This window comes from Lemur catta, chromosome 11, assembly GCF_020740605.2.
Source record: "Lemur catta isolate mLemCat1 chromosome 11, mLemCat1.pri, whole genome shotgun sequence".
Taxonomy (NCBI): Eukaryota; Metazoa; Chordata; class Mammalia; order Primates; family Lemuridae; genus Lemur; species Lemur catta.
In genome coordinates this window covers 24,393,589-24,411,998 of record NC_059138.1, presented here as the reverse complement: position 1 = coordinate 24,411,998, position 18,410 = coordinate 24,393,589, and the positions used below count along the sequence as shown (strand labels likewise).

The 18,410-nt window shown below is 34.6% G+C and overlaps 1 protein-coding gene across 1 annotated transcript; it reads right to left on the bottom strand.

Annotated features, from left to right (window-relative positions):
* Positions 1-157: 157 nt before the first annotated feature.
* NDUFA5 (NADH:ubiquinone oxidoreductase subunit A5) lies at positions 158-16,770 on the bottom strand. The gene is made up of 5 exons (XM_045564917.1): positions 16,683-16,770; positions 16,319-16,363; positions 13,066-13,182; positions 6,923-6,988; positions 158-3,848 (listed from the first exon to the last, which is right to left on the bottom strand). Exons 1-5 carry the CDS (start codon positions 16,701-16,703, stop codon positions 3,747-3,749), a joined length of 351 nt encoding a protein of 116 aa, XP_045420873.1. The 5' UTR covers positions 16,704-16,770; the 3' UTR covers positions 158-3,746.
* Positions 16,771-18,410: the final 1,640 nt, after the last annotated feature.

Sequence of the window (18,410 nt, the reverse complement as noted above, 5' to 3'; positions counted from 1 at the left end):
CCTGTTTTACCCTGAAAAAGAAGAATGCACCCGTTAGCTATAGAAAAAGAGAATAAAATGACAATATTCTATAATAAAATAGTAATATTTATCTTTAGAAAAGCTAAAAGGTTAACTTAAAAACAAATGTTTAAAGATCATGAGAAATACCAAAAAATCTTTGCAATGCTTTTTATTTCCAGTCACATATAGGAACTAATCTATTAATATCATAAATTACATTTAGGCATACCCTAAAAAATTAGCTGCTAATATAAACCTAAACATCACTTTGAAATTAGCAATGCATGGCAAGCTCAACTTATCTGTGGCACATCTTCTCATTTACTTTTTTCTCAAAAAATTAGCATTACTAAACTATTATTGTAGCATAGGCTACAATCTCATTGAATACTGAATTGTAATGGAAAGACAGCACTCAGCAAATGCAAAATACTCATGACATGTTCAGCAATTTGGTATTTAACTCAATACTCCTGAACACACTTGTGCAGGTGTTAACTTGTTTATATAACCATGGCAGCTGGGAGGAGAAAGAAAAAGCTGATATTAGCCTATATGTGGGAATTTTCCTATGTATACATAGTTGATTTTCTCCCTTTGAAAAGAGATATATTCATAATTACTGTTGTTGGCTTAATTAGCTTCACTCCTCTGACAGCACTTTAGGATTAGAAAAATATACAATGAAAGCTAAACTCCCTTTCTTCCATCTAGTTCTGAGCGAAAGGCAGGGCGAGTGGAGAATGTTGCAGAGTGAAGGGATGCAATGAAACCTGAGGCCCAACTGCACATGATGACCGTTACTGTTGGTATCACTTTCATTCTACTCAGATGACAGACTACTTTGTTCCTCCTGGCAACCCTGAGACCTGAGCCTTACTGCAATAGGGTGCCATATGTCCCGTTTGCCCAGGACATACATTATCCTTATGAAGTTATTATAATAATACTTTCTCTTATCCTCAGAATCATTCCAGGTTGAATGATAAATTATATGATTATCCTCAGTATACGCATTTTCATCCCAAAGGAAAGAATGTCCAGATATTGGAATCTTCTGCACTAAGTGTAGGCGTGGGAGAAAGGGGACATCAACTTTGCTGCCATTTTCTTCTTTGTTAGCATTGATTAGCTTCCCTTTGTTTTGAAGTATCCGGAGTATGGTGATTAACTTGAATGAAATCTGTGGGGAGAAATGAAATGGGCCATTCTGAAAACTACTCAAATTGGTCTAGAAGGCACTCAAAACACTGAACATCTTTTAATAGCAAATCATTTCCAAAGTGATCAGGATGCTCAATCTGGAAATTTATAGGAAACTGGAAAAAGATGAAAGGAGTAAAAACCAATCAGGTATAAGACTATGTAGACAGTTGGAATGGCAGAAACTACGATGGACCAAATTGCAATACTTTTTAGACACCTACCCCATTAACAGTATCTGCCTGTGGGCAATATGAAGATCTTTGCAAATTGAAATTTAGTTTACTACTTCTCCTCATATCTGTTCTTTACAGGTATTTCAACAGAAAAAGTCAAGAAAGTAGGATCTAGGTTCATTTGGTACAGCCCATACAGTTCAGGCAGGAGTGATAGCTTCCCAGGTATATTCATAAAGAATAATATAGTAGGAGCATGAGCTCTAGAGCCAGACTGCCTATGTCCAAAATGTAGCTCCACATCTTACTAGTTATGTGACCTTGAATGTTATTAAACCATCCCTTTGCTTTAGTTCCTCCAGAGTATCATGTTGCACAACTGCAGGGGAAAATTTTCACACTGGATCTGGTTTCCTTATCTGAAAAATGAAGATAACTTGCAGTATCTCACTCTTAGGGTTGCAGTGCAGATTTAATGAGTGAAATTAGTCAAGTATTTACAACAGTGCCTAGTATTCACATTAAGTCTCAACAAACATTAACCATTATTATTATATTATTTATACAAGACAACTACTCTACAACTTGCATTTCTAATGCAAACACCAGTAAGATCCCCTTTTAATCCCAAGGCTTCAGGAACACTGTTGGTGAAATATAAAAAATGCCCAAGGATCATGGGAGAATTGGGACTGAAAGTATAACAAAGGCACACCAAGTCATCTGTTTTTATGCGTCCAAAGGACATAAATAAATAGTTGGTTAGGAAATTAGCTTGAAAGCACCCATGCAAACATATTTTAGGATCAGATATCTGGGCCTCAATAGTGTATTATATATTTAAGTATATGTTTAGAGCTAAAAGTTTTGTTATAAATCATAAATTCTACTTCTTTTACATAGTTGGAAATAGGTAATTCTGAGAGCTTGACAACTTGCCTCAATTTAGTTACTGAGTTGTGATGACACTAGAACCATGGGAACGAGAATCCCTGAACTTCTGACTTTCCAGCACTTTTCCCACTTCCCCACCAGAAAGAGCTTTTTTGCACTCTAACCTCTACTAAGTAACTCAATCCACCTTACTGAATATTTATTTGGCATTAATGTCACAGCTCTCTAAGGGGAGAAATATACTGGAAAAAAGGAAAAATGCAGTTTTCTCTCTCATTCTTTAAGATTTTGGATTGCCACAAAAGATAACAAAATATACACATATATGCATAGGCACCAGTGCATGCATGCATACCCACAAAAGTACTATCTATGAAGGAAAGTGATACAAACTTAAATTTAACTGGGTATTTAGAAATGTTGGGGTGCTAGTAAGAAAATGTGAGAACACATGAACAGTAACTTTGTTTAACTTTAAGCTCAGTCAAGTTTTTTCCTTGAGTAGTATTTGCTTGTTTTGATACCCACCTATGCTCAGAAGCTTTGTTAAAACTACTCAGTGATTCCACTTTGAACTTATATAACTAAGACGTTTTGAATATAAGCCTAGACATGTGCCAGATAAACTTCAGGAACTCTTAATGTCTCTTCTTTCACAGAAATTCTACCTCTACCCTGATATAGTTGGGTTGATCAAGAAAATTAAATACTAAAGGCTAGAAAGCTAACTTCCTTAAATGAGACAAAAGGAAAAGCTTTTCCAACTACCTCTGTACAATAAGAAATCTTTCTTTCCAGTACCAATTTCTTCAACTGTACGATAAATTTGATAATTTTCAAAAATAGGGTAACAACTGATAAAATTAAGACTATATAAAACCAAGTAAATGGAATAAGTAATTCAAATAAAGCCTAAATTAAAATGATATTTATTATGGATTCAGTAATCAGTATATAATTATATATTTAAATTTTACTTTATATACATAAGATCACAGCCAAGGAGGTTAACCATAATTTCAAATATTAGCACCAGCTACTTTTGCTATTTTATCACATTTGAAAATACTCACTCTTACTACTTTACTTCAAACAGTGACCTATAAACTTGTTTGGACAATAATAATTAAGTGCCTTTTCTCTTTTTCAGGATAGTAAAAGAAATTAAATGACAGTGCAATCTATAGATCTGCACTGAAGATCTATAGGAATTTTTCTAAGTAATTTTCAAGTCTTCCCACAACTTCTCTGTTCAAAAAAATATCATCTTTGAAATAATCTGTGTGACTTCACAAATCAAAAACTGATTCATGAGACCTTATTACCCATAATCACTATTTTTAACAAGTCTCTTAAATATGTTCTGTATCAGTTTCTTGATAATCTCAATAATTTAGACACATTTTAAATATAACACAACATTTAATTGTATCAATATCCCATCGACCCGCTAAAGTCATTTAGTGATGATTATATTGGCCATTTCCACTGATTGGCGGGAGGCTCTTCCACTAATGGCTCCCATGGTTTCCACTGCATCATTTTTCTTGCCAGACTTAGTTCACTTTCAGCCTGTTAATAAAAATTTTTAAAAAGATCACTTTATTTTATTGTTTAACAGATATTTATCAAAGCTAGTAACTGAAATCTAACTGTTAGAGCTATTACTTTCATATTACAGAGGCTATTATTAATATTTTTCTGCAGTTAAAAGGCAATGCCCGACTTATGCCAGTGGTCCAAAAAGCCAATCTATGTTTAGCAGCAACTATACAAACAATGAGTTAAAGAATAGATGAATAGAAATCAGGGGGTAGAAGTATTGCTAATGCTGACATGGGAAAATAATTTAAATACTGATGAAATATTCCCTAAGGACAGCTGTGTCCCTGCCTGCCTTTTGTCCTGGGTCTCTTGAACATCCATCTATCTCCCTAAGGCACTGTAGAGCATGAGGAAGGTGCCTATCCCTCAGGCACTGGACCCAGCTGTGCTGGCCCATGATGCCCATTTCCTCCTCTTCCGACACACTATCCTTTCCTGATTCCTCTCATGCCATCCATCTAGAAATGGGGTTATCTAATATGGTAGCCACTACCCACATGTGGCTACTTTGCACTTGAAACATAGTTAGTCCAAATTAAGATGTGCTGCAAAGGGTAAAATATGTCCCAGATTTTCAAGATTTAGTATAAAAAAAGAATGTAAATTATTTCAATATTTTTATAATGACTATATGTTTAAATACTTTAGCTATACTGTGTTAAATAAAACATTATTAAAATTAACTTAACCTTAATACAACTCATGAAAATGTGGAGAACTACACAGCTGACTTAAAAGTACCAAATATACCTTAAAACTATAATTCCATGGTAAATTAATATCAACTAAAGTCACGATCAAAGTGAAATCTCGTGGCATAGAAAAGAGAAACAAAAGGTAAGAGATTTGCAGTAAGTTAGTACCATGACAACCTTACAAATGAATAAAAAGGCCAGGAAAACAGGCCTTTGAATAACTGAAAAAGTATTACTTCATAGAAAGCCATCTGAATGCTATATTCCTCTTTTTCCAGAGCCATCTATCAATTCTTTTCAGTTGGTATATCATGTCTGTTAGTTTATACCTTCCTAATATCTCCAATACTACTTAATATTTCCTTTAATCTGTCCTTCAACAAAAGACAAGAAAACTTAAAAAATGGTCACATTTAAAAAAAGATACAAAAAATATAAAAAATAAAACAGAATTGAATATTTATCACACTCATATAAGGTGAAGACATTCTAAACCTATAATATTGGGGGGCGGGGAAGCAACAAAATTTAACCAAAATTTAAAAACTTCTACATACAGGAGAAAAAATTCAATTGAAGTCCAGGGGCAAAAACAGACTAAAAAAAGTATGTGCAGACAATGTGGTTAAAAGTTTAAGGTTAATACCTTTTATAATTTAAAAAAAAAGCAAAAATATATAAATAACATTAAAGCCAAATAACAGAGTAAAAATATTATTGTTATAATTTATAAAATATAGGAACATATTTCAAAAATTTAATCTTGCTAGCAACTGGGGGGAAAAGGTACTACTTAAAAAACAGGCACCATTTTCCCTGATTGATTTAAACTAGCATAGATGTGTTGAAGCTGGTATTTTGGAACACTGCTGTTGCACTAGAAATTAATCTTTTTAGAAAATAGTTTAGTAATATGGACCAAGAATTTAACTCATATTATGTAAGAAATGTTTGACTAGTAATTTCACTTCAAGGTACTGATTCTAATCAAATAACAGAAAAATGAAAAAACTATTTGAACCAACATATTAATCAAAGCATTATTCATAATAGCAAAAGGCTTTTCTCTGTATCTTAAATTTGTCTATAATGATGTTAAGACACTTTTATAAAAACCAATTTCTATAAAAAAATGCTATTAAGCATTTGATTCAGTTATTATTTTCTAGGCTATCAGCTATGTTTCACTAAAAAAAGGTCATTTTGCTACATACTCAGCTCTTAATTTACATAAAACAGGGAGTAAGAAATTATTTTGATGAAAAGGATTTATTCAATATAGCTAATTTTAGCATGTATCTTGGGTTAGTATAAATCCAGTGCAATATTGTAACTCATCTAAATCTAAAGTATAGAAAAAAATCCAATGATTACTACTTTAAGCCACTATTATGAAGATGAGCTATATACTGTTTCCAATGCAAAAATACTGTAGATGATTTAAAAAGCCAACTACAGAATACTCAAAACAGTATATTTCTTGCTTATTTACATCTGTAGCCTATTTATTTCTATACGCTATCTATGACCAAAAGGAAAATATTCAAATTCAAATTAAACAAAATTAAACTGTAGAGGTTTTTTTTCCTTGTATAAGTAGTGGCTATAGTGAGAGAAAAAGGAAAAAGATTTTCAAACAGAATAATTTAAGATTTAAGTATTCTAAATGTAATTAATGATGATAATGTTAATGTTTCCAATCCAATGTCTCTTCATAACCATGCTTATATTTTACTATTCAACATGTTATTTGTAGGCAGAAATAGAGAGCTTCTAAAGGCAAGAAAAAAAAAGAAAGAAAATATGTTATTTGTCAGGGTAAGTATTTGGGAAACAATGTAAAATCAAGTTCTCAAATACACTCTGCAATTGTTTTTTAATTTGGTAAAAGCTCCAAAAACAAAAAATAAAAATAAAAGTACATTTTAATTTTATGATTCAAAACATCTGTATTTTTGCCTATTAAAATATGCCACACTCTTTTAAGTGTGTATTTTCCCTTATAAAAATATGCCACACTCTTAAGCTATTATATCTAAAAAGACTAGTAAAGGTGTTACTAATTTAAACAAAGGTCAGGTGAAGCAGAGCATGCTGACTAAATTCAGAGAGCATGAAACTTCACACTTCTAATAGAGGCTCACAAATTCAATCTATAATCAATGATATGTAATTGACATACACATTGGAAGTACCACATTTTCTATATGTAACTAGTCTTATATTTGATGAGTTGATATAAATAAAGAAATTTAGTTTTCCTTTCTTTCTGAAATATTAGTTTTATGCCTCTATATAAAATGAAAATTTGAAACCAAACACCTAAATATTCAATTTTTTCTTTACCTGAAGAATCACCTCTTCTATTTGGCCACCCTGAAGTTGGTCTTCTAATTTTTTAACATCTGGTTCCTATCATTTCAGGAAAAAAATGGAAAAAAAAATTTTAAATGTACAATATCTGAATGTTTCAATATCCTATATTTAAAAATCCATATGTAAAAAAGTGCTGATAACAATTTTTCTTTTATCATATCCTTACGAAGTTTTTACTAAATATTTGGTAGAAATTCATTTCATCTGATATTTTATTGCTTTTCTGTCTTAATATTACAAGTGTTAAATGTTTATTGACATATTTATCAAAGACGTCTAATTCAGTCTTTCTAAAGCACAGATTTTATAATATCATTTCATTTTTCTTAGTATTTTTTATTTCCTCCAAGAGTATTAGCATTAAAAATAAATGCTATCCTATGACCCAGAAATTCCACTCCTACATATATATCAAACAGAAATGCACAATACGTTAAACAAAGGATGTGTTCAAGAATGTTCACAGCAGCACAAATTATAGCCCCAAACTAGAAACAACCCAAATGACCACCTATAATAGAGTAGATCAAAAAATTATGGTTATTTAGATATAACAGAATGCTATAGAGCAATGAGAATAAATGAATTATTACTATATGCAATAAATGATTCTCTCAAACATAATATTAAGCAAAAGAAGCCAGACACAAAAGAGTACATACTAATGATTCCATTTGTATAAAGTTCAAAAACAGGCAAAATGAATTTACAGTGTTAGAAGTCAGGCTAGTAGTTACTTTTACGAGGAAAGTAAATTGGAAGGGAACAAACAAGGGTTTTGGTGTTCTAAAAATGTCCTTTTTTCCCTACACATTTTTAACGTATATTATTCTTTAATAAAACATTTTATTAAACAAAATGCTAATAAATATAGTACCTAGAACATTCAATGACGTCTTTATTTTCTTGTAGACTGAGCTTTTTGAGAGCCAGAAACTATACTACAAGGTTTTGTCATTATCAGGGTGTTTCGGGGTTTTTTGGCCTATAAATGGAATGAAAAGAGGGAGGAAAAAAACACAAAATTTTATTGTAGTTTTCACAAGAATTGTCATGCTCCTGCCTCAGAGCTTCTGCTGGATGGCCCACGATATCTGCATGGCTTATTTCTTCACTCCCTTCTAAATCTTTGCTCAAATATCACCTTATGAGGGCTACTGATGATTTATGTTATAGTAAGCTGAATAATACCCAAGACATACATATATTAATTCTTGGAACCTGTGAATGTTACCTCATATGGCAAAGACTTTGCAGATGTATTAGTAAAGGATCTTCACATGGGGAGATTTTCCTGGATTAGCCATGTGAGACCTAAATGCAATTTTAAGTGTCCTTATAAGAGAGAGGCAGAGGGAAATTACGCACAGAAAAGGAAAAGGTAATGTGAGCACAGAGGCATAGAGGCAGAAATTGGAGTGATGAGACCACAAGCCAAGGAATGCTAAAAGCCACCAGAAGCTGAAAGAGTCAAGGAATGGATTCTATCCCATAGCCTCCAGGGGGAGCATGGCACTGACGACAACTTTTGGGTCCCTGATACCGATTTCCAACTTTTAGCCTACTAAGAGAATAAATTTCTACTGTTTTAAGCCACTAAGTTTGTGGAAATTTGTTACAGCAGCCACAGGAAACTAATACATATTTTAATATTCCCCATCCCCACTGTGGAACACATCATTATTCCTTGTTTTATTTTCCTTCACTGTATTATCTTCTAACATACTATGTACTTCTTTATTTACTTACTTTTTCATTTTTTTTTTTGCCTCCCTCACTAACATGTAATCTCCAAGAGGGCAAGGATTTTTATCTGTTTTGTTCATTGTCAGCTAGGCACAAGCTTCCATGCCTAGAACCATACATGGCATGTAAAATTCATTCAGTAAATGTTTCTTGGTTAAATAAGTAAATAAATAAATCAGTTGAAAAAGGGAAAAGAGGGAAAAAAATAAATGAGGAAGATTAAGAAAGATTATTTAATACAGAATTAACTCAGCTATGAGATTAAAAATCAAAAGCAAAACAGGGAAGCTGGTCATTGTCAAAAGAGATTCAGGAGGGTAAAGATAAAGGAAAGGAATGTTCAACAATACTCAGGAAAAGCCTCTGTTACAAAAACAATTCAAAATTTGTCTTACCGATAGTGAATCAATAATGTGATTTTTATTTACCAATGGCATAATACCATCATTAGCCTTTATAAGGTACCATGTACTGAGTATTCACTACATGCCAGGGACTATGTTAAGCTTTTTATGTATATTACCTCATTCAGTCCTAACAGAAAGTGTTCAAGGTAGGTGTTATTATACCCAAGCTACAGATAAAGAAATTGAGACAGAGAAAATGGAAAATATGCAAGTCACTCATCAAGCAAGTATCAGAGCTGAAATGAAAATCTTGGACGGGCCACAAAACAATGCTTTTCACCAATATGTTATTACTATCTCCCTAGTAATAATCCAAAAAAAATTGCTTTATTTCCAGTTTAGACTTAGTAAAGAGATACATTATAATCATAGCAATATTCACCAAAGATTTCGTGTGTGACTCCATACAGGGTTAAAAATGTCATAATTTTACCAAAAAACAGGAATCAGTGATACAGCTGTTATAAAGTGCTTGGGGTTGTTAAAAACTATCTGTATTTAGCCTTTTGAATAGACACACATTTCTGTGGGACTTTATGTGCCAGGTACTATGCTAGATTTTTAGGATACAAAGATGACTCCACTATCATTTACGAGTAGCTTATGGCTAGTAGAGGAAACATAAATAAAATACACTGTGACAGGTACAATGGAAGAGAAGCGAAGAAGATGTCAAATTCTACTCAGGAAGGTAACAAAAGGCTTCACAGAAGAAGTGATGACTCTTGAGAATAGAGTAAGAACTGCCAGACAGACAACGCAAGGACATTCCACGAAGAGAGGAAATACAAATGAACACAAAACTAAAACTGCATAGAATCCATAGAAATGCCAGCAGTTTGGTATCACTAAAGTATAGGGTACAAAAAAAATAAAATAAAATAAAATAATTTAGGATATTAAGTATGAAATGTCCTGTCTGATTTCCTTAAGTACTAAGTTTGACAACTGACATCTCTGACATTTCACTTTGACACTTCTTATTTTCAATGTGAAGGTACATCCTCATTCTTTCAAACACATGGTTTGGTTTGTGATTATCTTTCAAATTTTTTAGAGCAATTTTCGTGAAACCATAGATAAGTCAAAAATTCATGTTATTTTCAAATATGAGTTCCATCATGAAACCAGTACAGCACAGACAGCTTGAAATATCAGCGAAGTATTTGGGAAGGATGTAGCTAATGAATGCACAGCAGGGCAAGGTTTGAGAAGTTCCATTCTGGTGCTTTTAATCTTAAAAATGAGCCATGTGGGTGACCTGAGACCAAGATAGATAATGATGAGCAAAAAGCTGTAGTGGAAGCGAATCCATCTCAACCTACACGTGAATTAGCAGCAAGGTTTGACATTACTATTCCAACAATATTGGACCATTTGAAACAAATCAGCAAGGTAAAGAAGCTGGATAGATGGGTCCCATGTGAAGTAAACGAGTATCAGAAGAGAAGTCATCTCAAAGCTTGTCTTTCTTTGCTATCACGACATAAAGGCAAACCATTTCTATACTGTATTGCTATGTATGATGAAAAATAGATTCTTTTTGACAATTACAAGCATTTGGAACAATGGTTGGATAAAGATGAAGTGCTGAAACAGTCCAAAACCGAATATTCATCAAAAAAAGCTAATGGTGTCTGTTAGGTGGTCCACCGCTGGTATTATCCACTACTGATTCATGAAACCTGGTCAATCGATTACAGCAGATGTCTACTGCAACCAACTGGAAGAAATTATGAAGATGCTTATGATTAAGCAGCTGAAATTGGTCAACCGAAACAAGTCAATCTTCTTGCAAGACAATGCTCAACCACATGTTGCACAAACAACACTGTTCAAACGATAGAAGCTGGACTTGGAAACTCTTTTGTCATCCACCAGACCTTGCACCAACTGACTACCACTTCTTCCAGGCTTTGGACCACTTCTTGCAAAGAAAAATATTCAGTTCTCAACAAGCTATGGCAAATGCCTTTTGTGATTTCACCGCCACTTGCTCTCCAGGCTTCTTTGCTGCTGGCATAAACAAGCTGCCATTAAGATGGCAAAACTGTGTTGATAGTTTAGGTGCATACTTTGATTAATTATACTGTTTCTTGTTTGAGATATAATAAGCTAAACTTTTGTTTCAAAATCGGACATTTCATATTTAATAACCTAATAGAAAATGACAGGAGAGGATTAAGAAGATAACTTAGAGCCAGACCTTGGAAAGCTTTCCATACCATGCTAAAGACTATCCTCCTAAGCTGGTGGTTACAAGACATGGCTGTACATCAAAACCATACAGATAAAAATAGCTAAGTGAGTTTCATACAACTAGCTCGGCATAAATCCTTAAATTCAGCCTTTGAAAAACACTCTACAGTAAGATTTTAAGCAGGAAAGTACAGTCAGCGCTCCATAGCTACAGATTCCGCATCCATGGATTCAACCAAACATGGATGGAAAATATTAGAGAAAAAAAACAATGAAAAATAACAATACAACAATTTACAAAATACAAAAAAATACAGTATAACAAATTATGTAGCATTTACATTTTAGTAGGTATCATAAGTAATCTAGAGATGATTTAAAGCATACAGGAGGACATGCATAGGTTATATGCAAATACTATGCCATTTTATATAAGGGACTTCAGCATCTCTAGATTTTGGCACCCACAGGAGTCCTGGAACTAATAGCCCATGGATGAAGGATAACTGTACCATGATAAGATTTACATATTGAAAAACTCACTCTATTATTTGCAGTGTGGGGCATATAATGAAGTATGATGGCATTACAAACAGATCAATTAGTTATAAGGCAACTGAAATAGCAGAGAAAGATTTTAGAACTAATAAGTAAAGAAGTAAGTTAGAGAACTATTCTTTGGTTACATTGGCTATGAGAGAAAAAAGGAAAATAGAACGAAGAAAGGAAAATATAAGGATACAGTTTTTTCTTTTATCATGGGGACAAGCTATTAATGTATTTTCAGGCTATATGAAAGATGATAATAAAATGAGAGATGCTAAAGAAAGCATGGAGATTAAAGGGGAACGAGATTATTGACAAAGACAGCAGAAAAGGAATTAAGGAAGAGTTGAAAAGTGTCACCCCATGAAAAGAAAAAGAAATTTTTTATTCTAATGGGAAAAAAATACATAAACTCATCTCCCTTAAGGAAAACATGAAAACTAAAGAAATGTTAACAGCCCCCCCCCAGAGTCTTTAATCTAGAAATTAATTCCAGAATTTGTGAGCTAAGAAGAAAAGTTCCAAATCTAATTGGATTATTTTGCTATATCCTTAAGGGAAAAGTATGAATTCTCTTTGAACTACATTTTGAGAATCTAACAACAAATATATATTCAGATCACTTATGCATGTACGTAAATTACTTTCAGAGTTTATGAACACTATTTTGGATAATTACATGAAGTCCATGAAATAACTGCTAGTGTGAAAATTTAACAGTGTAATATAGTTTGGTAAGAAAGAATCAGCAGTCTAGTCTTTTATTAACTGCTAGTTAATAAAGGTCTCGTCTTTTAGACAGTTTCCTTTAAAAACAACACCCTTTTTTTTTGTTTTGCTTTCATTGTTCTCTACCCTAAGATTAAAGAAGAGATTGAAGAGATTAAGATTGATGTATCCAGAGGTAAGAAGCAAAAGATCAATAAAGGACTAAATAGGAAAGAGAGGTAAAAGGAAGAGCTGCAATGTTACCTGAGGGCAGGGACTTGATCTTATTCTTGCACTGGGTATTTAATAGTGCCTTGCATATAGAAAGCACTCAAACAGGAGTTTGCTGAATAAAAGGAAGAAAGGATGAAAGCACCAAAGGAAGGTGAATAGAAGAAAGAAAAGTATATAAAAAAAATACAAAAAGTTAAGAAACTGAATTTTTTTGGTTAAATGCTACACTGGATATCATAAACCCAAGAAAACAAAATGGTTTTAGCTACTTACCGCTTTAACCATAGCCAGCTTCTCATTTGTAATCTGTTCTGTATACTTTCTATACGCTGCATTTTTAGGGATTTGCTCAAGAACATCAAGAATCTTTGTATACAATATTCTTAGCCTCTGAAAAGAAACCATACAAATTTCCATAGGTTAAAATGTTACCAAAGATTTAATGGAACACTTTAAAAAGTCTCATAGACAAAAAACAAAATAAAACAGAAAAACTCAAAAACAAAAATCTTATACCTGCTTTTTAAAAAAACATTAAACATTTAACTCTTTTTTGCTGCAACTTCTTCATGTCTATGCCCTGTCCACTCTTTACAACTTAGGAAAAATTTGAGTATAAATGTGGAAACTCTTTCTATACGCTGTAAGTATAATAAAAGTTGTACATAAGTCAAAGCTATGATAACAAGTAGAAATAAAGCCAATTGCCAATGACTTTTTCCAGAAATCAAATAATTTACTAAATCGGTATTTCTCAAATTGAGGTCCTAGGCACTGCAAATTCTTTTTCTCTAATTTTTCTTATTTGAATTTCTGTAGAAATATATATATACATGCATTAGATCATCAGTATGATCAAATTTAATTGAATATACTCATAGACTCGGTAGGCGTGGTGGGTCACATCTGTAATCCCAGCACTCTGAGAGTCCTAGATGGGAAGATCCCTTGAGCCAAGGAGTTTGAGATAGCCTGGGCAACATTCCAAGACCCTGTCCGTAAAAAAAAACTTAAAAATTAGACAGGCATGGTGGCACACACCTATAGTCCCAGCTACTCAAAAGGCTGAGGCCAAAGGATTGCTTGAGCCCAGGAGTTTGAGGCTGCAGTGAGCTATGATCCGGCCACTGTACTCCAGCCTAGACAAAGTGAGACCCTGTCTCTAAAGAAAAAAAAATTTATCTTTTTCTTTATTAAAAAACATTTCTAGAAAGTTTAAAGTTACATACAAACATGGCTCACATTTATGGCTCACATTATATTTTTATTGGACGGCACATGGCTGGAATACAGCAGATTCCCCTTATTGAAGGTTTCACTTCCCAAGGTTTCAATTACACGTGGTCAACCACAGTATAAAAATATTAAAGGAAAAATTCCAGAAATAAACAATTCATAAGTTTTAAATTGTACGCCATTTGAAGCAGCAGATGAAATCTACTTTATCACAGGTATGTATATATAGCAAAAACCATAGTATAGATAGGGTTCAGTACTATCTACAGTTTCAAGCATCCACTGGGGGTCTTGGAACGTCATCTCCCAACAGTAAGAGAAGACTACTGTATAGGACACATAAGGAAATGCTTAGGAGACACATAAGATTGGAGAAAAAGTCAATTGTGAGTGGTTTTGCATTCCAAGTTTAAAGCATTTGGACTTTATTCTCTGGACAATTAAAAGATTTAGGAAAATCTTATTATTAGATCTGTGTTTCAGGAAAATTAACCTGGCATTAGTGAGTTAGACTGAAGGAGAAACAAGGCAGCTAGAGGAGTAGAAAGATTCTGATACCACCAAGAAAAATACAGTCCACAGAGGAAGAAAGACACTTAGAAGGACAAAAACCTTGAGTTCAGTTCTAGACAATAATGAGACTAAAGTCATTATGAACTCATAATAAGTACAAGACATTTATTCAACAAACATTATTTACTGAGCATATATCATGTGTTAGTCAGAGTTTTAGCAGTGAGCAAAACAACAAATCCCTGCCTTCCGGAAACCTACATTCTAGTAGAGAGAGACAAATCAATAGAATAGTGAACTGGAGGGTCATTATAAGGACTTTTATTTTACTTAGAGTGAAAGCCAGAGTGAACTCCATTAGAGGGTTTTAAGAAAAGGAGTAACATGACCTGACCTACGTTTTTGCAGGCTGACTCCAATTACTTGGCTAAAAAACAGACCAAACTGAGGCTGTGACAAGCATGGAGAGGCAGTTAGTAAGTTAATGCAATTATATACAGCAGTGATGATAGTAGCCAAGAAGAGGGTAGTAGCAGAGGTGATGGTGAGATATAGTCAAAATCTGGATATCTTTTTAAGGTGGAAACCAGAGTATTTACTGAAATACCAAATGTGGGGTGAGAAAGAAGGAATCAAAGATGATTTCAAGGTTTTTGACCTGAGTCAAAAGAATGGAGCTGCCATTCACTGAGATGAGCAAGCCTGACGGAAGAGCAGGTTTTAGAGAGATCAAGACTCCCATTTTGAACATGTTAAGTTTAGGTTGCCTTTCTAACATACAAATGGAGATGTCCACTAAGCAATGAAATATACAAGACCCTCATAAAGGGAGGTCAGTGTTTGATATGGAAATCTAAGAGTTATAAGTGTATAGGTGGTATTTAAAACCATTACACTGGATCCAGTCACCAAAAGAGAGGAAATCGAAATAGAAAAAGATCCAAGAACTTCAAAATTTAAAAGTGGAGCTAAGAGGAATAACCAGAAAAAGAGAAAGCAAAAGAGTAGGGGGAAAAAACAGGAGACTGGGGGAGTCCTGAAGCACAATTAAGAAAGTTCTTGATGGATAGAGCGTCAAATGTGTCAAATGCTGCCGTTGGGTCAATTAAGATGAGAAATGTGAGCTCACCATTGGATTTAGCATCATGGAGATCATTGGTGGCTTTGAAAAGAATTCTAGCCAAGGCTTGACTGAAGTGCTTCAAAGGTGAATAAGAGAAAAAAATGGAAACAGTAGGCACAAATAACTCTTTTGAGTTTTATCTGTATGGGGAAATAGACAAATGGTGTGATTATTGAAGAGAGGAGAAGGATGAAGGGAGTTTTGTTTTGTTTTTTTTGATGGACGCATTTCTTAATACTGATGGGGAAAACCTAGCAGAAGGTAAAGGGGGCAATTGCTAACGCGATACCTTTAGTAAGCTTAAATGTGTCGAATCTGTGGCACACCCTAAGCAGAAAGGGGATGAAGCAGAAAATGGAGATACAGATTGGGGCTGGAAGGAGGCACTGACAACGTCCGTACAAGTGAAGTCACGAAAATGCCGAGGAAAACGTCAACAAAAGTGTCTTAATAAAAAGGTCATGGCAAAAAAAAAAAAAAAAGTGACATCGGATCAACAAAGTGGATAGATACTGCCCTTGTCTCAAGAGTTCACGTGGGGTTGTAATTTGGGGCTTGAAATATCCGTATCCCATTAACCTTGCAACAGTCAAGGTCGCAGGATTCTAGTCTTCCTTGGGAACTCAAGAATGAAAAAAGAAAAGAGGTACATACCTCGTGTGGAGTCTCACATACAGCTAATCCCACAAGGCCAGTAGTCTGTTCAAAAACAAAACACAATTCATGCTGTTTATCATGGTTTCCACGCGTTCACCGTGCTAAGGAAAAGCAAAAGCTCGACCCCCTGACTAAAACTAGTCTAAAGCCAGTTAGCTACTCTGTCCCGCTTGTCCGGAGCTTTTTTTCTGCCCCTCTAAGCCAAACCACTAACCTGGTCACCGCTAAGGGCAGTGCAGAACGAGACCCAAAAAGCACCGCCGAGCCCGCGCCGGTACGGCCACCAGCCATGGGAAGAAAGGCTAACTGACTGATTCTACAGCACAACTTAAATTCCAATAGTGACCTCCATTCGTCTTACCTTCTTCAGCACACCCGCCATGACAGCGCCGACGAGCCGACAATGCGCAGCCCTCTGGGAACCTCGCTCAGACCTGACCAATCGACCACCGAGCCTTCTACTCAGTTTGGCTCCACCCTCCTCAGGATCGCCAAAGGAGCAAAGGCTTTTCCCCGCCCATCCCAGAGGGAAAAAATGGCGCATGCGCAAGCAGTAACAAGCGTCTGAACTAGACTTAAAGAGCGACAATTAGGGGAAGGGTTGTGTGTTACGTTTCTTCTGTCTCATCTCCTGCCTCTGTCACCTCTGACGGCTTCCTGCCACCGCTGACGGCTTGCCCAAAGATCGGGGGAAGCACTCCAGACTACCAGAAAACTTCTCCGACATAGTCTCTGTAGGAACCTGCACTCTGCTTAACCTTTGGCGAATTCTTCAACATCCCTTCCAGTTTTGTAAAATGAAGATTTGAGTGATCTCTCAGCTGAAAAGTTGATTCATCGCACAAAAATATAAGTATTCTCGGTGTTATGAACCAAAGCCCAATGCAGTGAAAGACCATTTTCCAATGCTTTTTTCTGTTTCACTTGCTGCAGTACCTCGTCCATTTTCTCGTTTTCCCAGTCGAAGTGATACCAGACCATACCACTTTTCCTCTACTTACCTCCACAGACATATATTGAACACCCACTACTGTGTGTCAGTTACTGGGATATAATCCTAAGACGAGCTCTCACATCCTGGAATTCACGGAACAATGAAGGCATGTATTAATGAATAATTCGGTACGTGTTCCAAAAGAAGTTTGTGCTAAGTGCAATGGTAGTAGTAGGGAAGAGGAAGTAACTAACCAAAAATTGTAGGTGACTGGAGTTAAAGAAAGCATTTTCTAAAAAATCAGTGGGAGAAAAGCATAAATTGAGAAAGCACATACAAAAGAATAGAGGTAAAAAATATATATCTATAATTCCAGGTTATTTGATATGAGTGGAAAGGTAGATTTGATTGGTAAGATAAACTGGTCAAGGTCATAAATGACCTTGTTTGCCATGCAGTAGAATTTCAATTTTCCTTTGTAAAGAATGGGAGCAATTAGATTTTAAGCATTTGGCTACAGTTGAGGATGATGAGCTGGAAAAGGTGGAGCAAGATTAGAGGCATAAAACTAGAAAAGGAAGAGAAAACTAAACCAAAAGCAAGCAGAAGAAAGGAAATAATAATAAAGATTCTGTTTAGCAGAACTAAACAGAATATCAACAGAGAAAATCAATGAAACCGTAAGTTGGTTCTCTGAAAAGAAATTTGCAAACCTTTAGTCAAGGTCTAAATTACCTTTGCCAAGACTTAAATTAATAAAATCAAGAGTAAAAGAACCATCACTAACAACCTTACAGAAATAAACAGGAATAAGAAGGAATACTATAGACAACTGTATGCTAACAAATTAGATAAGACAGATAAAATGGGCAAATGCTTACAAAAACAAAACTACCTAAACTGACTCAAGAAGAAATAAAAAATCTGAATAGCTCTAAAATATGTAAACAGATTGAATTAGCAAGAAAAAAGCCTGTCCACAAGGAAAAGCCCAGGCCCAGATGCTTCACTAGTAAATTTCACCAAACATTTAAAGAGTACTCCTTCAGAAGCTATTCCAAAATATAGAAGAGGAAGGAACACTTTACAATTCAGTCAATAAGGCAAAGATTGCACTGATACCAACCAGACAAAGAAACCACAAGAAAATTTCAG

Coding starts and splice junctions, on each gene's coding strand:
- NDUFA5 (XM_045564917.1), bottom strand. CDS start 16,703: ATGGCGGGTGTGCTGAAGAAG. Junction 13,183..16,318: donor TATGTGAGACTCCACACGAG/GTATGTACCTCT, acceptor GTTTCTTTTCAG/AGGCTAAGAATATTGTATAC. Junction 3,849..6,922: donor TAGAAGAGGTGATTCTTCAG/GTAAAGAAAAAA, acceptor TTTTATTAACAG/GCTGAAAGTGAACTAAGTCT.